This window comes from Heloderma suspectum, chromosome 1 (genome assembly GCF_057233095.1).
Source record: "Heloderma suspectum isolate Gila_16-S chromosome 1, 16-S_ref, whole genome shotgun sequence".
Classification (NCBI taxonomy): domain Eukaryota; kingdom Metazoa; phylum Chordata; class Lepidosauria; order Squamata; family Helodermatidae; genus Heloderma; species Heloderma suspectum.
This window is the reverse complement of record NC_139458.1, coordinates 363,303,305-363,325,855: the sequence shown is the minus strand read 5'-3', so window position 1 is coordinate 363,325,855 and position 22,551 is coordinate 363,303,305. Positions and strand designations below refer to the sequence as shown.

The following is a 22,551-nucleotide window of genomic DNA, read 5'->3' as shown; positions in this document are numbered from 1 at the left end:
CAAAAAGCTTAGAGATGACCTGAAAACAAAAATGGACACATATAGGAAGTGGAAAGAAGGCCAATCAACAAAGGAAGAGTACAGGCAGGTAGCACAGAATTGCAGGGATGGCGTCAGGAAGGCTAAAGCTGAGAACGAGCTGAGGTTAGCGAGGGATGCTAAAAACAACAAAAAGGCTTTCTTCAGCTACGTGCATAGTAAAAGGCAGAGGAAAGAAATGGTTGTTCAGCTATTAAATCAGGATGGCAAAATGATAACAGATGACAAAGAAAAGGCAGAGGTGCTCAATTCCTACTTTGGCTCAGTCTTCTCCCAAAAGAGGGTCTATGACCCCCCTGGCAAAGGCAAAGTACAGGCTGAAGGGGCAGGATTGCAGCTTGAGATCGATAGGCATATGGTCAAGGAACACCTAATAAGTTCAAATCTCCAGGGCCAGATGAACTGCATCCCAGAGTAATAAAGGAACTGGCAGAAGAACTCTCAGAACCGCTGTCTGTTCTCTTTGAGAAATCATGGAGGACGGGTGAAGTGCCAGCTGACTGGAGGAGGGTTAATGTGGTCCCTATCTTCAAAAAGGGTAAAAAGGAGGAACCTGGGAACTACAGACCAGTCAGTCTGACATCAATCCCTGGGAAAATTCTGGAGCAGATGATAAAGCAATCCATCTGTAAGCACCTTGAAAACAATGCAGTGATTACTCGAAGCCAACATGGATTTGTCGAGAACAAATCCTGCCAGGCAAATCTGATCTCATTTTTTGATCAAGTAACCTCCCTTGTGGACTCTGGGAATGCTGTAGACATAATATACCTCGACTTCAGCAAAGCTTTCGACAAAGTGCCCCATGATCTCCTGATGAGCCAACTAGCTCAAAGTGGGCTAGATGAAACAACGATCTGGTGGATCCACAGTTGGCTACAGAATCGGACTCAAAGAGTGCTTATCAATGGGACCTTCTCAAACTGGGGAGAGGTAACGAGTGGGGTACTGCAGGGCTCAGTCCTGGGCCCAGTGCTCTTCAACATTTGTATTAATGACTTGGAGGAGGAGGTGCAGGGAATGCTGATCAGATTTGCAGATGACACAGAATTGCGCAGGATAGCTAATACTTTGGAAGACAGAAACAAAATGCAGTGATCTTGATAGACTGGAGCGCTGGGCAGAAAACAGCAGAATGACATTTAATAGGGATAAATGCCAAGTTCTGCACCTAGGAAAAAGAAACCAAATGTACAGTTACAAGATGGGGGATATGTGGCTCAACAACACTACAAGCGAGAAGGATCTTGGAATTGTTGTAGATCACAAGCTTGAATATGAGCCAACAAGGTGATGTGGCTGCAAAAAAGGCCAATGCTCTTTTGGGCTGCATTCATAGAAGCATAGCTTCCAAATCCCGGGAAGTACTAGTTCCCCTCTACTCAGCACTGGTTAGGCCTCATCTGGAGTACTGTGTCTAGTTCTGGGCACCACACTTTAAGAAGGATGCAGACAAACTGGAGAGGGTTCAGAGGAGGACAACAAAGATGATCAGGGGACTGGAAACAAAGCCCTATGAGGAGAAACTGAAAGAACTGGGCATGTTTAGCCTTGAGAAGAGAAGCCTGAGGGGAGATATGATAGTGCTCTTCAAGTACTTGAAAGGTTGTCACAGAGAAGAAGGCTAGGATCTCTTCTCTATCATCCCAGAATGCAGGACACAGAATAATGGACTCAAGTGACAGGAAGCCAGATTCCGGCTGAACATCAGGAAAAACTTCCTGACTGTTAGAGCAATACGACAATGGAACCAATGACCTAGGGAGGTGGTGGGCTCTCCCACACTGGAGGCCTTCAAGACGAGGCTGGACAGCCATCTGTCAGGGATGCTCTGACTTGGATGCCTGCACTGAGCAGGGGGTTGGACTTGATGGCCTTGTAGGCCCAACCCTACTATTCTATGATTCTATGAACATTTTTCTGACTACTGAAGATTTAATTTGCTGAAAACTTTGGCTTACTGGGCAACAAAAGAATAATTTATTCTTCAGAGCCTGGACTGTGGACTGTATTCCATATGGAAATTTTATTTTTTAAATTTATATATGCCTAAATATTCATTAGAGCCTTGTGTGGCGCAGAGTGGTAGGCGGCAGTATTGCAACCGAAACTCTCTCCACGACCTGAGGTCGATCCCAGCGGAAGCCAGGTCTCGGGTAGCTGGCTCAGGTCGACTCAGCCGTCCATCCTTCCAAGGTCGGTAAAATGAGTACCCAGCTTGCTGGGGGAAAGGTAGTCATGACTGGAGAAGGCAATGGCAAACTACCCCACCATAGTCTGCCATGAAAACGCCAGCGCAAGCAGCGTCCCTCTAGGGGTCAGTAATGACCCGGTGCTTGCACAGGAGGAACCTTTCCTTTTCTAAATATTCATTGCCTATCTGTTATGTATAAACTATATGGCCCCTGTGCTACTGGACAGGCTACCCCCCAAACTTGGGGCACCTTCAGAAGGCCTCTGATGTATTGCCAGTAGCTGCTGCTGGAAGGCAGCTCAAGGAAATTAGAACCAGGCAAAAGAGGCATTTTAGTTCATAGATACTGTATTGGATCCAAAGGTTCTTTTCCTCCAATGTAAGAACTCTTTCCATCAGAGGAAGGCAACCTTGGGATCCAACCTATTATATTTAACTAGGGCTGGAGTAATATTCATAGGAGCTGTTTATAGTAGGCAACAACACCCCATTGTCAGACAGCTAAGTGCCATTTGCAATAGCAACCGCTCAATATAGGTTGATGGCTGTGTTGCCCATATTTTACTGAAATTCAGGTATATTTTATGGGTGGAAAATATTTTTAAGTCAATGGGTACCTTACTTCAGTGGAAAATGATTGGGGGGCACATATCAATGGTGGGTAGGGCCAAAACCAAAAGTGGGCAGGGCACCCCACTTCTTTCTTTCCTCCCTCCCTCCCTCCCTCCCTCCCTCCCTCCCTCGTGCTGCCAGAGCATCTGTTTCTCCACTACCAGTTTGCTTTCCTTCCATGCTGGGCTCTGAGAAAAGGCTTCCCTTTCCCCAGGACTAACATAGAAATGCAGGAACAGGGCAGCCAGTTCCTCTACTTCCAATGAAGAGGCTGTTGGCTTGTTGGGAACTCTCCACAGGCGTCATCCAACTTGTGGGGCACTGTTTCCCCTCTCATGGAATATTTAAACCAGATCTGTGACAGTACTATGTGGAGATCAGCCTGATACTAGTTGTTATCCTTAGTACAAACCTACAACAATGTAATCATAGGTCTATATATGCATTTGTTTCACTTCTGTTTCCAGATGCTTAATGGTGGAACAATCTAGAAATACTTTAGGAAAGTAGTCAAATTTTGTACCTTGATTTAAAAGGATACTGAATGTCGCATTACATTCAGCTCTGTGTACTGCAGTATGGTAAGAAATGGAATAAAAGGCGAAGCTACCAAAATTGATTACTTTTCTGCCTTTGAATCTAGAGTATACCAACAGATGATATACTAAACTGCATTATGACTTGAAATAATTTTTTTTTCTTAACTTAGACACTGCATAGCTGTTCTTCTTGTGTCATTAATTGCGTAGTGTAACTTCCGTCAATCATGAACATGTGAATTGCCCTTAATAAAGTGTTTGCCTAGCTATATCCACCACTTAAATGGACTGATGTAAATGTATTGCTATAAAACATTTCAGGACAGGGATTATTCTAGTCTATAGGCTTGTGGATCATGCTGTCTTTGTTGGTTAATCTAAATACTTATAGCTTCCTTTATATTTTTGCTTCAGGCTTGAATTTGTAGAAATTGGCTTTGTTTACTAATACTTGTTCTTGAGAAATGGCTGCTGCTATTGTCTCCTTTAACATTTCACAACTTGTCATACTTCTCAAAGGTCTGAGCTGATTTTCTTTCTTTCTTTCTTTCTTTCTTTCTTTCTTTCTTTCTTAAAAAAGTTGTTCTTTTCTTTCTTACCTTTGGAAATTCTGATTTCTCACCTGGTGTCCCTGACTCTTAAGTTCCCTACTTTAGAGCTAGCAGAGACCATTGTAGTCACCATAATGAAGTAGTTGCTGTACAGCTGCTTTCTCTGCTCAGATGTCTCATGGGAAACACCAGCAATCAAAAACCGTGGCTCCATATAGCCAATATTACCTGTAATTTATAGCTTTGTAAGTTGCCTTGTGGGGTTGGTTCAGTCCAAAAGGCGGGTTGTAAATTAACTATAAATAAATGATATACTATGGTGACAGTCCATCATAGTTACATGCCCAAGTCCCATTGATTTCAACTGTGTATATGTAACTGTGTACTTGGATTATCATGTCTGTAAGTGGTCCTTATTTTCTCATACAGTAAGTTGCCCTGTTCTCTACTAATATGTATGTCCTATCACTGCATCTGTCTTTTTAAAGTGCTTTATTACTGATTTTAGAGTGCAGAATTTGAGGGCTATAATTATAGTGAAAACAGTTCTGTTTTCTCTTCCCCACCTCAGTTGGGCAAGGAAAATAGCTCAATGATAGAGCACATGTTTTGCATGCAGAAAGCCCCATGTTCAGTCCTTGACATCTCCAGGTAGGAGACCTTTCCAGCTGTGTCTGAAACCTGGAGAGCTGCTGCCAATCAGTGTAGATAAATTTGAATTAATGACCTGACTTGGTATAAGGCAGTTTGCTATGTTCCAAATAGAATACAACGAACCTTTGGAAGAAATGGCAATCAAGTTTCCTTTATTTCAGAAAAGTAAACTTGGGTGTTGTTGTTGTTGTTCAGTCGTTCAGTCGTGTCCGACTCTTCGTGACCCCATGGACCATAGCACGCCAGGCCTTCCTGTCCTGCGCTCTCTCCCGGAGCGTGCTCAAGTTCATATTCATTGCATCCGTGATGCTATCTAGCCATCTCATCCTCTGCCGTCCCCTTCTCCTTTTGCCTTCCGTCTTTCCCAGCATCAGGGTCTTTTCCAGGGAGTTTTCTCTTCGCATTAGGTGGCCAAAATATTGGAGCTTCAGCTTCATTATCTGTCCTTCCAATGAGCACTCAGGGTTGATTTCCTTTAGGATGGACTGATTTGACCTCCTTGCAGTCCAGGGGACTCGTAAGAGTCTTCTCCAGCACCACAGTTCGAAAGCATCGATTCTTCGGCGCTCAGCCTTCCTTATAGTCCAGCTCTCACAGCCATACATTACTACTGGGAAAACCATAGCTTTGATTAGACGGACCTTTGTCGGCAAGGTGATGTCTCTGCTTCTTACTATGCTGTCTAGGTTTGCCATAGCTTTCCTCCCAAGGAGCAAGCGTCTTTTAATTTCATGGCTACAGTCACCGTCTGCGGTGATCTTGGAGCCCAAGAAAGTAAAATCTGTCACTGCTTCCATTTCTTCCCCTTCTATATGCCAGGAAGTGATGGGGCCAGATGCCATGATCTTCGTTTTTTTAATGTTGAGTTTCAAACCAGCTTTTGCACTCTCCTCTTTCACCCTCAACAAGAGGCTCTTGAGATCCTCTTCGCTTTCTGCCATTAGGGTGGTATCGTCTGCATATCGGAGGTTGTTGATAATTCTCCCGGCAATCTTAATTCCGACCTCTGATTCATCCAACCCGGCATTTCTCATGATGTACTCTGCATATAAGTTAAATAAGCAGGGGGACAATATGCAGCCTTGTCGTACTCCTTTCCCAATTTTGAACCACTCGGTTGTTCCATGTCTGGTTCTTACTGTTGCTTCTTGACCCTCGTACAGGTTTCTCAGGAGACAGGTAAGGTGGTCTGGTACTCCCATCACTTTAAGAATTTGCCACAGTTTGTTGTGATCCACACAATCAAAGGCTTTAGCGTAGTCAATGAAGCAGAAATAGACGTTTTTCTGGAATTCTCTTGCTTTCTCCATGATGCAGCGAATGTTGGCGATTTGATCTCTAGTTCCTCTGCCTCTTCGAAACCCAGCTTGTACTTCCGGTAGTTCTCGGTTCGCATACTGCTGAAGCCTAGCTTGTAGGATTTTGAGCATCACCTTGCTGGCATGTGAAATGAGCGCAATTGTGCGGTAGTTTGAACACTCTTTGGCGTTGCCCTTCTTTGGAATTGGAATGTAAACTGACCTTTTCCAGTCTTGTGGCCACTGTTGAGTGTTCCAGATTTGTTGGCATATTGAATGCAGCACTTTAACAGCATCATCTTTTAGGATTTTAAATAGCTCGGCTGGAATACTGTCATCTCCGCTAGCTTTGTTGTTACTAATGCTTCCTAAGGCCCACTTGATTTCACTCTCTAGGATGTCCGGCTCAAGTTCAGTGACCGCACTATCATGGCTATCAGGGACATTCAGATCTTTCCTGTATAGTTCTTCTGTGTATTCTTGCCACCTCTTCTTAATCTCATCTGCTTCTGTTAGGTCCCTGCCTTCTTTGTCCTTGATCATGCCCGTCTTTGCACAAAACGTTCCCTTGAGATCTCCAATTTTCTTGAAGAGATCTCTAGTCTTTCCCATTCTGTTGTTTTCCTCGATTTCTTTGCATTGTTCATTTAAGAAGGCCTTCTTGTCTCTCCTTGCTATTCTCTGGAACTCTGCATTCAGTTGGGTATATCTTCCCCTTTCTCCCTTGCTTTTCGCTTCCCTTCTTTCGTGAGCTACTTGTAAAGCCTCATCAGACAGCCACTTGGCTTTCTTGCATTTCTTTTTCTTTGGGACGGATTTCGTTGCTGCCTCCTGAACAATGTTACGGACCTCCGTCCATAGTTCCTCAGGCACTCTGTCTATCAGGTCTAATCCCTGAAATCTATTCCTCACCTCCACTGTATATTCATCAGGGATATGATTTAGGTCATACCTGAACGGTTTAGTGGTTTTCCCGACGTTCTTCAATTTCAGCCGAAATTTTGCAAGAAGCAGCTCATGATCTGAGCCACAGTCAGCTCCAGGTCTTGTTTTTACTGACTGTATGGAGCTTCTCCATCTTTGGCTGCAAAGGACATAATCAATCTGATTTCGATATTGACCATCTGGTGACGTCCATGTGTAGAGTCGCCTCTTGTGCTGTTGGAAAAGAGTGTTTGCTATGATCAGCATGTTCTCTTGGCAAAACTCTATTAGCTTTTGTCCTGCTTCATTTTGTACACCAAGGCCATGCTTGCCTGTTATCCCAGTGATTTCTTGACTTCCTACTTTAGCATTCCAATCCCCTATGATGAAGAGGACATCTTTTTTTGGTGTTAGTTCTAGAAGGTGTTGTAGGTCTTCATAGAACCGATCAACCTCAGCTTCTTCAGCCTCAGTGGTTGGGGCATAGACTTGAATTACTGTGATGTTGAATGGTTTGCCTTGGATTCGTACTGAGATCATTCTATCATTTTTAAGATTGTACCCCAGTACTGCTTTTCCCACCCTTTTGTTGACTATGAGTGCTACTCCATTTCTTCTAAGGGATTCTTGCCCACAATAGTAGATATGATGGTCACCTGAATTAAATTCGCCCATGCCTGTCCATTTTAGTTTGCTGATTCCCAAGATGTCGATGTTCAATCTTGCCATCTCATGTTTGACCACCTCCAGCTTACCTTGATTCATTGATCTGACATTCCAGGTTCCTAAACAATATTGTTCTTTACAGCATCGGATTTTCTTTTCACCGCCAGACACATCCACAGCTGAGTGTCCTTTCGGGTTTGGCCCAGCCGCTTCACTCTTTCTGGCGCTACTTGGAAATACCCTCTGCTCTTCCTTGGGTGACTTCAGTTTTAATCAGATTGACTTCCCTTATGTAACAGTTTGAGTATATACCGAATGAAATAATTCCTTAAAGTGATGTAACTAAAATCCCAATTTGGAGACATCAAAATGATAAAGCATGTTTCCATTTCTCATTTTTGATAGTTTATACATAGGCTTATTTCACAAGCCTTAAAGACATGGTTCGCACATAATGGAATTTCCTGGGTTTCCTGACTGTGGTTTGCTGTTGGGTTAACTATGGGTTGTTTACCCCTAAACAACCCAGAGTTCTTGGATTCAGAAATCACAAAACTAACCCAGAACAGGGTGTTCCTGGGTTGTTGATTTAAAGTGGAAGTTTTGAGTGTGCGGGAGGCAGTGCACTCGCTCCTGCTTGGCCACAGCAATTCCTGGGTTAAACAGCCCAGGAATTGCCATTATGTGCAAACTGGGTCAGTGTCTTAAAGGTCACCAGAGTTGAATCAAACATGATTATCGGGGAAAGCAATTATGACCATAGGCCAAAACACTAAAGCATGACTCTAAAGAAAAGTTCAAGTTTGAGGTGAAGATAAGGACAGCAAGTACATGGACTAGATGTATTTACTCCTTTCTGAGTTTTGCTGGTAATTCCTGCTGCACTTAACTCATTGAAAGTATATTGAAATAATACTGATTTTCAAAACAAAAAAATTACGATGTTTAACTTTGTGCATTGTGCTGAAGTAGAATAGTACACATATAAGGGTGGGGGGAAATGTCAAATATTTTAAACTAAAGATAGCAATAAATCCATGGACTTGAGCCCTCTTAAGACATACAGTCTGAATATGCTTTTGTGCATGAGTCCTGCCCCCTAAACAGATGCGTACATCACCCTATGCCCCCTGGTCTATTTGCATTTGGCATCACTTTGAAGAGGGGTCTACATTAATAAGGTTCATGTCCCCATAGAGGTAATCCTGTACGCAACGAACCCACACACATCGTTCAGCCCTTTGTGCGAGATACTTGGAGGGGAAATCTGTAGGTTTCTATGACTGCCTTGGTAGTGACCAGTGCTTAGTTCTGAAAGAACACAGAAATGGATTTAGATGTTAATATTTTAAAACAGAAGGCTATTCTAAGGTCTATTGTCTAATCCCTTCTATGGCAAATCAAAGTGCCATAACACAGAAAACAACAAGTTCGTGTTACAAGCCCTGCATCTTAAAATTGCTAAAAAAATTTTTTTTTAATGTTTACTTATTTCATCCTTGCTAGAAGGGAGGGTGAGTCACAAGGAATTTCCCATAGAACACAGAATAAATAACAGATGTTTGATCAGGAAAGTTAACAAGCTATGTTGATTAACTTCTATGTGGAATACAACATCACAACAGAAACACAACAGAAGAGAATATAGTTTTCTCAGAATATGTGGCAGTCCCCATTTTTGTGGTGATTAATTTGGTTGCTCAGTGCATATCATGTATCTTTCTGACTATTGGATACTTAAAGCGCAATCCTATGCATGTCTAGACAGAAGAAAGTCCTATAATTCCAAGCATCCCTCCAGCCAGCAATGCTGGCTGGGGCATGCTGGGAATTGTAGGACTTTTTTCTATCTAAATATGCATAGGATTGCATCCTTAATGATTTTGGATCAGCTGCCATGCACTATTTGCATAGCTGCAAGTTCTGGTATCACTGGATATTTTACAAGTTTCTAATGTCAAGATTAGGGTTTTTGTTAGAACATTGTATGGTAATCTTGGCAATAGGTATTCACAGTTTTCTTGCTCATTCAGAGAATGTCTGTAATTAGTGAATATTTGCTTTATTGTTTAATAGTCCCTTTTGTTGATTGTCATTTTAACTTGGACTAAAATCAAACTAAGATGCAAAAGTAGCCATTTTTCCCTTTGTGGAAAAGCTCTTCTGAAGTATGGATTTAATCACAAATCTGTATTTGTTTCTTCTCCCCAGGAGGACCCAAATAATATTAATGCATTAAAAAAGAAAGATCAACGCAATAATAATGGGGATGAAAAGTCACAAAGCATGGAGACCCTACCTCCAGGTACTGAAATAGTGCTTGTTACTTTTAAAGTAAGACACGGACTGGCAGTGAAAACTACTAAACTAGCATCTATAGCAAGGGTAGAAAACATGTTTGGTATTATGAGCCAAGTAGAGAATGAAGGGGTAGAAATGAGTTCTAAAGTTTTGATTGATAGTACATCGTGGATATAACCTCATGTTAAAATGGAAGAAGCTTTAGGCTGCAATCTTATACTCAGCAGGGTATAAGCCTCATTGAACTCAGTGGGAACTACTTTTGAGTGGGCATGTATAGGATTTCACTATTTAAAAAATTATGTGTGTTTATAGAGTTGACAAGGCTGGTGGTCATATATCATTTCAGCGGTATCATAGATTAGCAAATACTATGTATTCCTGGATGTTGTGGTTGACTGGACTATGCTTCTCATAACTACCAGAAGCAATCCCTGAAAAATGAGTTGTGTCACTAGTCAAATACTTGCTCCAGGGCAGTTCTGGAAGAGCTATGACAAACTGTACTGGTACACAACTTTTGCAGGTACTGAAGAACAGAAAGTTAAATGTGCACACAGTCGAAAAATAAAGACCAAAAATAGTATGGCATATCCGGTTCAAGATTAGGCTCTTAATTTAGAGCTAAGTGAAAACAGCCTTCCAAAAGTCTCCATCCTGTTAACAGGTGGCAAAATTGAGAGAAAAATTGCATTTTTCTGAATAGACTTTAGGGGGAGCAAAGATAGAATTCTCCCAAAAGTTGAGGAGTGGGACAAGAAAGAAAATTCTCAATTATTTTCTGAGAAGTTTGGCTCAGTTAATACTGAATGCAACAATATCAGCCTTGCTGGCTGGGGATGATGGGAGCTATTGTCCAAAACATCTGGAGGGCACTGGGTTGGATGTTCCCAAGGGTGTTGCTAAGTACTTAAAAGATTCGGGGCACAGGCCCATAGGACAAATTGGCATGACAGTTGCATATACCAATTTATATGAATATATATACAAATCTAGAAATAATTACTGGCATTTAAATTTCACAGAAGGCTGCCCAATTTATTTTCCATCTGAATGACACACCATAGTCAGGTGTATATATTCTGTCTACTATCTACTTATATATTCAGAATAGAAAAAGACTGTGCCATCCATGCTTCACTAAGTATGGCTGTTGTTGTTGTTCAGTCGTTAAGTCCTGTCCGACTCTTCGTGATCCCATGGACCATACCACGCCAGGCCTTCCTGTCCTCCGCTCTCTCCCGGAGTGTGCTCAAGTTCATATTCATTGCATCGGTGATGCTATCTAGCCATCTCATCCTCTGCCGTCCCCTTCTCCTTTTGCCTTCAATCTTTCCCAGCATCAGGGTCTTTTCCAGGGAGTTTTCTCTTCACATTAGGTGGCCAAAATATTTGAGCTTCAGTTTCAGTATCTGTCCTTCCAATGAGCACTCAGGGTTGATTTCCTTTAGGATTGACTGATTTGACCTCCTTGCAGTCCAGGGGACTCGTAAGAATCTTCTCCAGCACAACAGTTCTTTGGCACTCAGCCTTCCTTATAGTCCAGCTCTCACAGCCATACATTACTACTGGGAAAACCATAGCTTTGATTAGATGGACCTTTGTCGGCAAGGTGATGTCTCTGCTTCTTACTATGCTGTCTAGGTTGGCCATCGCTTTCCTCCCAAGGAGCAAGCGTCTTTTAATTTCATGGCTACAGTCACCATCTGCGGTGATCTTGGAGCCCAAGAAAATAAAATCTGTCACTGCTTCCATTTCTTCCCCTTCTATATGCCAGGAAGCGATGGGGCCAGATGCCATGATCTTCGTTTTTTAATGTTGAGTTTCAAACCAGCTTTTGCACTCCCCTCTTTCACCCTCAACAAGAGGTTCTTTAGATCCTCTTTGCTTTCTGCCATTAGGGTGGTATCGTCTGCGTATCTGAGGTTGTTGATAATTCTCCTGGCAATCTTAATTCCAACCTGTGATTCATCCAACCCAGTGTTTCTCATGATGTACTCTGCATATAAGTTAAATAAGCAGGGTGACAATATACAGCCTTGTCGTACTCCTTTCCCAATTTTGAACCACTCGGTTGTTCCATGTCTGATTCTAACTGTCGCTTCTTGACCCTCGTACAGGTTTCTCAGGAGACAGGTAAGGTGGTCTGGTACTCCCATCTCTTTAAGAATTTGCCACAGTTTGTTGTGATCCCCGCAATCCAAGGCTTTAGCGTAGTCAATGAAGCAGAAATAGACATTTTTCTGGAATTCTCTTGCTTTCTCCATGATGCAGCGAATGTTGGCGATTTGATCTCTAGTTCCTCTGCCTCTTGGAAACCCAGCTTGTACTTCCGGTAGTTCTCGGTTCACATACTGCTGAAGCCTAGCTTGTAGGATTTTGAGCATCACCTTGCTGGCATGCGAGATGAGTGCAATTGTGCGGTAGTTTGAACACTCTTTGGCATTGCCCTTCTTTGGAATTGGAATGTAAACTGACCTTTTCCAGTCTTGTGGCCACTGTTGAGTGTTCCAGATGTGTTGGCATATTGAGTGCAGCACTTTAACAGCATCATCTTTTAGGATTTTAAATAGCTCAGCTGGAATACTGTCATCTCCACTAGCTTTGTTGTTACTAATGCTTCCTACGGCCCACTTGACTTCACTCTCTAGGATGTCCGGCTCAAGTTCAGTGACCGCACTATCAGGGACATTAAGATCTTTCCTGTATTCTTCTGTGTATTCTTTCCACCTCTTCTTAATCTCATCTGCTTCTTTTAGGTCCCTGCCTTCTTTGTCCTTGATCATGCCCGTCTTTGCATAAAATGTTCCCTTGAGATATCCGATTTTCTTGAAAAGATCTTTAGTCTTTCCCATTCTATTGTTTTCCTCAGTTTCTTTGCATTGTTCATTGAAGAAGGCCTTCTTGTCTCTCCTTGCTATTCTCTGGAACTCTGCATTCCGTTGGATATATCTTCCCCTTTCTCTCTTACTTTTCACTTCCCTTCTTTCCTCAGCTACTTGTAAAGCCTCATCAGACAGCCACTTGGCTTTCTTGCATTTCTTTTTCTTTGGGATGGATTGAGTTGCTGCCTCCTGAACAATGTTACGGACCTCCGTCCATAGTTCCTCAGGCACTCTGTCTATCAGGTCTAATCCCTGAAATCTATTCCTCACCTCCACTGTATATTCATAAGGGATATGATTTAGGTCATACCTGAATGGTTTAGTGGTGTTCCCTACGTTCTTCAATTTAAGCTGAAATTTTGCAACAAGAAGCTCATTGCTGAGCCACAGTCAGCTCCAGGTCTTGTTTTTACTGACTGTATAGAGCTTCTCCATCTTTGGCTGCAAAGGACATAATCAGTCTGATTTCGATATTGACCATCTGGTGATGTCCATGTGTAGAGTCGCCTCTTGTGCTGTTGGAAAAGAGTGTTTGCTATGATCAGCGTGTTCTCTTGGCAAAACTCTATTAGCCTTTGTCCTGCTTCATTTTGTACACCAAGGCCGTGCTTGCCTGTTATCCCGGTGGTTTCTTGACTTCCTACTTTAGCATTCCAATCCCCTATGATGAAGAGGACATCTTTTTTTGGTGTTAGTTCTACAAGGTGTTGTAGGTCTTCATAGAACCGATCAACCTCAGCTTCTTCGGCCTCAGTGCCTGGGGCATAGACTTGAATTACTGTGATGTTGAATGGTTTGCCTTGGATTCGTGCTGAGATCATTCTATCATTTTTGAGATTGTACCCCAGTACTGCTTTTCCCACCCTTTTATTGACTATGAGTGCTACTCCATTTCTTCTAAGGGATTCTTGCCCACAGTAGTAGGTATAATGGTCACCTGAATTAAATTTGCCCATGCCTGTCCATTTTAGTTTGCTGATTCCCAAGGTGTCGATGTTCAATCTTGCCATCTCACGTTTGACCACCTCCAGCTTACCTTGATTCATTGATCTTACATTCCAGGTTCCTAAACAATATTGTTCTTTACAGCATCGGATTTTCTTTTCACCACCAGACACATCCACAGCTAAGTGTCCTTTCAGCTTTGGCCCAGCCGCTTCACTCTTTCTGGCGCTACTTGGAAATACCCTCTGCTGTTCCCCAGTAGTATATTGGACACCTTCCGACCTGAGGGGCTCATCTTCCGGTGTCATCTCTTTTAGCCTTGTGATACGTTCCATGGGGTTTTCTTGGCAAGAACACTGGAATGGGTTTCCATTTCCTTCTCCAGTGGACCACATTTTGTCAGAACTCTCTGCCATGACCTGTCCGTCTTGGGTGGCCCTGCACGGCATAGCTTATGGCTTCACTGAGTTATGCAAGCCCCTTCGCCACAACAAGGCGAAGTGAAGGGGAAGTGTGGCTGGATGGGACAAAAACCAAAAAAGTTTGTGGCACCTTAGATTTACAGATTTATGGCTCACTAATCATCATAGCACACTTTCATAGGAGGGTGGGAATGTAAGTCATAGTATGCTCGTAGACTGCAATCCTAAATATGCTTACTAGGAAGTAAGTCCGATTGAACATACTGGGACTTGCTTCTGCATAAACACATATAGGGATTGTGTGTGAGTTAAATAATACCTCTGAAGAAAAAGAAACATACTTTCCTTATTTTCAGAGAATGCATATATGTGTCTGCAGCCAGAAACCATCTTAGAAGAGGAATACCCTCTGTGTGAGAGAAGGGGAGGATGCCTCTTTTAAGATGGTGCCTACCATCCATAAGGTGGGCAGATGCAAAGGAGAAATAGCCTATCAAGGGAGCTTTTTTATTCTGTTTTGAAACAGGCTCTTAAGACTATTTTATTCAGGTTGTTGTTGTCTATTCGCTCAGTCGCTTCCGACTCTTTGTGACTTCATGGACCAGCCCACGCCAGAGCTTCCCCAGCTCCCCCAAGGTCAAGTCCGTCACCTCCAGAATATCATCCATCCATCTTGCCCTTGGTCAGCCCCTCTTCCTTTTGCCTTCCACTTTCCCTAGCATCAGCATCTTCTCCAGGGTATCCTGCCTTCTCATTATGTGGCCAAAGGACTTCAGTTTTGCCTTTAAGATCATTCCCTCAAGTGAGCCGTCTGGCTTTATTTCCTGGAGGATGGACTGGTTTGATCTTCTTGCAGTCCAAGGCACTCTCAGAATTTTCCTCCAACACCACAGTTCAAAAGCATCTATTTTCCTTCGCTCAGCCTTCCTTATGGTCCAGCTCTCGCAGCCATAGGTTACTACGGGGAATACCATTGCTTTAACTATGCGGACCTTTGTTGTCAGTGTGATGTCTCTACTCTTAACTATTTGATCAAGATTTGTCATTGCTGTCCTCCCAAGAAGTAAACGTCTTCTGATTTCCTGGCTGCAGTCAGCGTCTGCAGTAATCTTTGCGCCTAGAAAGACAAAGTCTATCACCGCCTCCACGTTTTTCTCCCTCTATTTGCCAGTTATTAATCAAGCTGGTTGCCATAATCTTGGGTTTTTTTAGGTTTAACTGCAACCTAGCTTTTGCTTTTTCTTCTTTCACCTTCGTCATGAGGTTCCTCAGCTCCTCCTCACTTTCAGCCATCAAAGTGGTATCATCTGCATATCTGAGATTGTTAATGTTTCTTCCAGCGATTTTAACTCCAGCCTTGGCTTCATCAAGCCCAGCACGTCACACAATGTGTTCTGCGTACAGGTTGAATAGGTAGGGTACAACCCTACCATACTCCTTTCCCAATCTTAAACCAGTCCATTGTTCCATGGTCTGTTCTTACCGTGGCTACTTGGTCATTATACAGATTTCTCAAGAGGCAGACAAGATGACTTGGTATCCCCATACCACCAAGAACTTGCCACAATTTGTTATGATCTGCACAGTCAAAGGCTTTAGAATAGTCAGTAAAACAGCAATAGATGTTTTTCTGAAACTCCCTGGTTTGTTTCCCCATTATTCAGCGGATATTGACAATTTGGTCTCTAGTTACTCTGCCTTTTCTAAACCCAGCTTGTACATCTGGCAGTTCTTGTTCCATGAATTGCTGGAGTCTACCCTGCAAGATCTTGAGCATTACCTTACTGGAATGTGAAATAAGTGCCACTGTTCGATAGTTTGAACATTCTTTAGTGTTTCCCTTTTTTGGTATGGGGATATAAGTTGATTTTTTCCAATCTGTTGGCAAATCTTGTGTTTTTCAAATTTGCTGGCATATGGCATGCATCACCTTGACAGCATCATCTTGCAAGATTTTAAACAGTTCAGCTGGGATACCGTTGTCTCCTGCTGCCTTGTTATTAGCAATGCTTCTTAAGGCCCATTCAACCTCACTCTTCAGGTTGTCTGGCTCTAACTCACTGACTACACTGTCAAATCTATCCCCGATATTATTATCCTTCCTATACATATCTTCTGTATATTCTTGCCACCTTTTCTTGATCTCTTCTTCTGTTGGGTCCTTGCCATCTTTGTTTTTGATCACACCCATTTTTGCCTGGAATTTACCTCCGATGTTTCTAATTTTCTGGAAGAGGTCTCTTGTCCTTCCTATTCTATTATCTTCTTCCACTTCTGCACATTGCTTGTTTAAAAGTAATTTCTTATCTCTTCTGGCTAACCTCTGGAGTTTTGCATTTAATTGGGCATATCTCCCCCTATCACTGTTGCCTTTTGCTTTCCTTTTTATTCAGGTAGGCATTTTTTAAATTTAAACCCTATAATGTTTTAGCTTTGCACTGTGATGTTTTATAATACTGATGCTGCTATTATGCTGTGTTTTAATAGTTATGATTGTATTTTAACTTGTTTATGATATATAATTTTGCACCGTAACCTTCTCTGCACGTGCATGTCACAAAAAGGTGGGGGTAAAAATAGCAATACAAATAAATACATAAATAAATAGAGAACATTGATCCAAAGGCAATGAGGAAAAGGATAGGGAATAGAAGGGTAGGGCAAGGCAGAAAATGTAAGACTTACAGTCCAGCAGAGCTCTGCAATAAGTTGACGGGGCAACATATTATTTGTTAAGAATAAAAGTTTGAGGGGGCAAGCAGCTTGGAAGTGCTGACAAAAAGGAGGATTGGTGTGAGTGTGTGTGTGTGTGTGTGTGTGTGAGAGAGAGAGAGAGAGAGAGAGAGAAAGAGAGGAGTATGTAGGAAAAAAAGTGTAAGAAAAGAGACAGGAGGAGATAATTGCTAGTGGTTTCTAAAAACCTATAAGCATTTCCCTATATAAGTACAAATAGATGTTTGATTGATTGATTAATTACATTTCTATGCCACCCAACAGCCAAAGCTCTCTGGGTGGTTCAAACAATTAAAACCATAAGGTACAACATGATAAAAACAAAATAATTGTTAAAAGTGTAAAACTACAGTATAAAATAAAGATAAAACCCAAAATAAAATCTAGTAGCAGTGCAAAGATTTAAAATACAGTAACAGATTTAAAACAACACAAATTGAAAGACTAAAACACCTGGGGGGGGGGGGAGGAAGGCCTTCACCTGACGCCAAAAAGAGCACAACTTAGGCCTCTCTGGGGAGCGTAAGCCTCTCTGGGGTGATGCCTCTGTGGGGAGCTCATTCCACAGCTGGGGTGCCACAACAGAAAAGACCCTCTTCTAGATAGCCAACCACCTCACTTCCATTGTTGGGAGCTCCAGTTATCTTCTGTTGTTGCACCCCCCACCCCATGCCTCGTTTCATGCCATTCTTCAAAGTATCCAGACCCTTAGGAATGGCTTTTCATGGGGCGCAGTGGGCTGTAGTAGGCAAAAGGAGGCAGAAAAACCCTGTTATCCTGTTCTTCTTTTGCATCTCTGGATCCTACCCTTACTTTTCTACCCATTCCAAGGCCCCAGAGTGCATTTCAGAACTGTTTTCCCCCCTGTTTTGGTAGATGGATCCCAAAGTGCTTGCAGTTTAACTTAGTGTCTGCATGAGGGAAAAGTTTCCTTTAAGGGTCTGGCTAGCGGCCATGCTGAATGGGCATGGGTTACTGTGATAGTTGCAGGTCCAGGTACTTTGGCGGGCTATAAAGCTGTTAGAAATGACATTTTGGCATAGCCTTTATGTTAGCTGCAAATAATCTTTCTGGTAGAGTCTTTGATGGAAAGCAAGTGATACATGCCTACCTACTCTTTCTACTGTTAACCTGGTGGCAAAAGATAGGAGTTGCTCAGAGTATTCTTAATCTACATTCCTATGTGCAGTTTGGCACTTAAATCAGACTCCCATTGTTCAAGTATTATACATTTTTGGGCCCCCTTCTGCTGCCTTGCCTCTTTTGTTACTATCCATCCTTCAAGGCTTTTGGCCTGATTGAGAGTTCTACAGATCAAAATGTTAAATTATGGCATTAATGTTTAAGAGCGCAAGCAAGTAGTAAAAAAAGGGGGATTTTTTAAAGCCATTAACTTTTGAAGGGTTAACAGACTATTCCTTTCAAAACTCAGAATTTTCTGAATCCTGCAATATTTGATGACTTCACTAATATTAATAAAATATGAAGATTATAGCTCACTGCATTAAGCAGCAATCAGCTCATGTAGGAGATAAAAACCTGAACTTGCCTCCTGATGCTCAACTTAAAAAGATTAATATCCAGCTTTGTGAATTAATTCATCCTAGTCCATATGTGTTAGTATCATTCTTAAATTGTACTAACAATTTATGACCATACAGTTTTTTACTTAAAGCCTTGCATTTCACGTTTTTAATAAAGTAGTAATTAATATACTTTAATATTTCTGTTAATTTTTAAAGTGAAAAATATTCAAGAAACTAATGTTGGGACTAACGAAGGTTAAAACGAATTTAAGAATCCTTTATAATTAATATTTCCTGTTTGGCTACTTTCCCAACATCGGCTACTCCATTTATGTCCTCATAAAGAATTTAATCAGTACTTATTTTGTATTGATTGTCTTATTGGTGGTCTATCAGTTCCTTCTCCTGTTTGAATCTATCTGTTTCTGTTAATGTCTAACCTGAGGAGGCAGGCTGCCTTGACCCAGGTTCTAGTCCTACATGTCTAGGCAGGGACTAGATAAATGCGGGCAAAGTAAAACATTAGAAAAGGTGTGGAGAGAGTTAATATGTGCTCCTAAAAATTCTTCAGGTTTCCCCCTAGTAATATGAACAAATAAGCTTTCTTTTCTCTCAGGTGTTGACACGGTCACCTTGCTGACATAACGGCAACTATCAAAACTGACCCAAATTCTTCTTTTCAAATCTGTCAACATGAATTCAGGGATGATTCAAGGCTTTTGAGTCTCCCTTGGCACAATTAGGGAATGATATTAAAGGCAAAATTGAAGTACTTTGGCCACATAATGAGAAGACAGGATACCCTGGAGAAGATGCTGATGCTAGGGAAAGTGGAAGGCAAAAGGAAGAGAGGCCGACCAAGGGCAAGATGGATGGATGATATTCTGGAGGTGACGGACTCAACCTTGGGGGAGTGGGGGTGGCGACGGCCGACAGGAAGCTCTGGCGTGGGCTGGTCCATGAAGTCACAAAGAGTCGGAAGTGACTGACCGAATAAACAACAACAACAAAAGGCACAATTAACTAGATGCCTTGAGCTTGAAGAAGTGTGACTGAATGTAGTTCCCTGTTGTATTAAAACTGTAGTTATATTCTCATACTTGCTGACTTCACATCCACAGCAATTGTTGAATGAACTCTGAATCTAAACTGGAACAATAGTCCATGTTGCCGTGCTGGCATTGATGTGAGAGAGTTAGGGCGCAATCTTATGCATGTTTAGGCAGTCAGCCAGTTGTAGAACTTTTTCCTGTCTAAATATGGATAGGACTGCACTATTAATTTTATATAAACTAAATGTCCTTGTGTAATACATATATGAGACACCCAGAAACTGTAGGCAAATTAGCTTAAATACATACATTAAAAAGTATATTTTGTTTTAAGGGAAGTCCTGTCTATCTCCCAGACCACTTCTTGCCTATTGGTATTAATAACTCCAGTGAATGAACAGATTTTCTAATCAAGTAGGGGAAATCAAGTAGATGAGTGTTTTTGGGGTTACAGTGGTATGTGGTTCAGTGGAGGGTCTGAGCAGTAGCAATACATTTTAGGTATTTTAATATTGGCTGGGGTGGCGGTGGCTTTTTTTTAGGCCAAAAAGAGATAAGACTGTTAAATAAACAGGTTACAAACTTTCACATAATTGAGATTCTGCTAAGTAACTGCTTTGAGACTGTAAAAGAATAAATGCTCTTTAAATCACATTCAACCTTGAAATGTAGAAGTGCTCTGGAAGCAGACATGTTTTTCAGATTGAGTTTTACCCCCAGCTTGCTTGTATTGAAGAAGTTTCACTGTTAAGTAGAGTCAAATTATATTGTGGGCATATCTTCATTGCTATAACCTCTGAAAGACAGTTCACCAGATGAGTAGAAGACAAATACAGGCAAACCGGCAAAATGGCTGTTTAAGGGCTAAAATACACATTACAATAAATGCATTATCACATTAACATGACTGGTCTTTTAAACAAAAATAGCAGCTGAGTGGGTGAGGGGTGGGATCAGGATTGGGACTGCCACAGGGATGGAGGAGCCTTCCACCCACCACAGTCCCAACAAAAATCTCTCTCCAAAGCTATTTGGCACTGGAGGGAGGTTGTCATTGGCACCAATGTAAATAGCAGCTTGGGTGGGGGTCAGGGAGAGTTAAACTCTCCTTCCCCACCTGCTGTGGTCCTGTTCTGATTTGAGCTGTACTATAGAAGATATCTTTAAAAACTTGAGTTGTGTCAAATTAATGAATGCATCTAATGTAACATGTAGTTTGGCTCTGCTTGTTTATTCACAAGCAAAAGCATTAGGATTTAGATCTATGCACCAGGTGCTCAACATTTGCTTTTCTTAGAACAAAGCACATAATGCAGATTGAATCATGGATGGAAATGCTATCCAGAGCGCAAATAGCTTGGGATCAGAGTATCTAAAGCAGGGGTGGGCAACTTCAGGGGGTCCAGGAGCCACTTTCCATCCCTCGGACTGCGCCCATGGGCTGTACTCCTGCTGCCCCATACCATCCAAATTCGATGGCAAAAAATGGGGGGTTTGCTGCTGAATTTTGGTGGCAAACAGCAATGGAGGCTTAAAAGGGACACATTTAGTTTGTTTTCAAGTTACACTTGTCCCTTTTAAACCTCCATTGCTGTTTGTCACCAAGGAGGTTTTTTTTTTTTTTTTTGCCACCACCAAGTTTCTCACGCTTGACAAAGGCTGCATTAGAGGCGGGGGGGGGGGCAGGTAGCTCATGGGCCACCCACCCCTGATCTAAAGGAATGTCCTCCCATATATAGCTGCTCGGATTCTTAAGTCATCTTCAAAGACCCTCTTCCAGGTGCCCCCACCAAAAGAAGTTAGGCGGCTGGCCACAAGAGAGAGGGCATTCTCAGTTGTGGTGCCCCATTTAAGCAGTGTCCTCCCTGAGGAGGCTTGCTTGGTGCCTACATTGTTAACTTTTTGATGCCAGGCAAGGACCTTTCTTTTCTCTTGGGGACTTTAGAGTTTATTTTTTAGATTTCATTGGTGGTTTTTTAATATTTTATATTTATTTCTGTGCTGTTTGTTTTGTTTTATATTTTATTCTTTTAGCTTTTGTAATCTGTCATTGGGCAAATTAGAAATCGAATAAATAAATAGAAGTGCTGGCACTGAAGACTTATTGTATGACTAGAAAATATCCCCGTTGAGGGAATTTGAAGGAAGGATATGTCATCTGCCTCTCTGGGATTTGAAAGCTTTGCTGTACTTTTTTTGTAAAGTGCAGATTGTAAGCACAAAACTCTAGCTTTATAAGAACATCTGTTAACATCAGTTTTTCTTTTTCTTAGGAAAAGTTAGGTGGCAGGACTTTGACCAGGAAGCCTATGTTGGAGTTACCATGGTCAAAGCTGGTCAAGACCCATATGCCCGTAATAAATTTAATCAAGTGGAGAGTGATAAACTGCGAATGGACAGAAGTGTACAAGATACTAGACATGATCAGTAAGTACCAAATTGCTGTATAAATAGGGAATATATGCTACAGGAAACCTAAGCTGAAAAGTATGGTCTGTACTGGCAAACAAGTAATAGCAAACAGCTCAGCTGCAGCTGTCAAGAGTTCAGTCTTGACTATCACATAAATATTTGCGCTCTATTTATACTTCTGTCCTGCCATTCTCTGCTGAGGTGCATTAATTCATAGTTCTGAATGACGGCTCTGTAACAATAAAAAGCAACAAAAGGGTGAATTGTACAGTCTGTACAAGACCTGCTTGACTTGCAATATGGTAGGAATGCATGTTTCGTGATATTACTTGTGAAAATACAAAATAGTGAATCATAGAAGATGTTGCCTGCTTTCGAAGTAGCTAGCATGGATATTAATTAGGGGTGTGCACAGACCACAACATTTGGTTTGGACTCCACTTTGGCAATTCAGAATTACCTCTGTCTGGAGGAGGGCTCACCTAAACCCTCCCATTGCTGGCTGCTTCTGTCTCCCACAAGTGCCCCGTGAGGAACAAGTAGACATGTACTCCACCCTGGCTGGTCCAAATATCAGAGGAGAAATGCATCATATGTGGTCCCCCACAGCTGTGCCAACACTTTTGCAGGCTGCTTGGTACAGGGAGGACACTACAATCCTGTTCAAAGTGGTATGAGATGGCATCATGAAATAATGGACCACAAGCTCCATCAGGTACCACTACCTGTCTAACTCAGGGCAAATGGCTAGTTGTCCACTGCCAACATCTCCCCTAGTATCATAGAAAGTATCATAGA

General features: G+C 42.0%; 1 protein-coding gene across 1 annotated transcript in view; it reads left to right on the top strand.

The window, feature by feature from the left end:
* The window catches only part of GALNT2 (polypeptide N-acetylgalactosaminyltransferase 2), an 85,642-nt gene that overhangs the window by 26,949 nt on the left and 36,142 nt on the right, over window positions 1-22,551 (top strand). Inside the window, exons 2-3 of the mRNA XM_084828113.1 lie at window positions 9,689-9,782; window positions 21,615-21,768. Of these exons, the coding sequence (XP_084684239.1) occupies window positions 9,689-9,782; window positions 21,615-21,768 (248 nt within the window). The remainder of the gene's footprint in view (window positions 1-9,688; window positions 9,783-21,614; window positions 21,769-22,551) is intronic.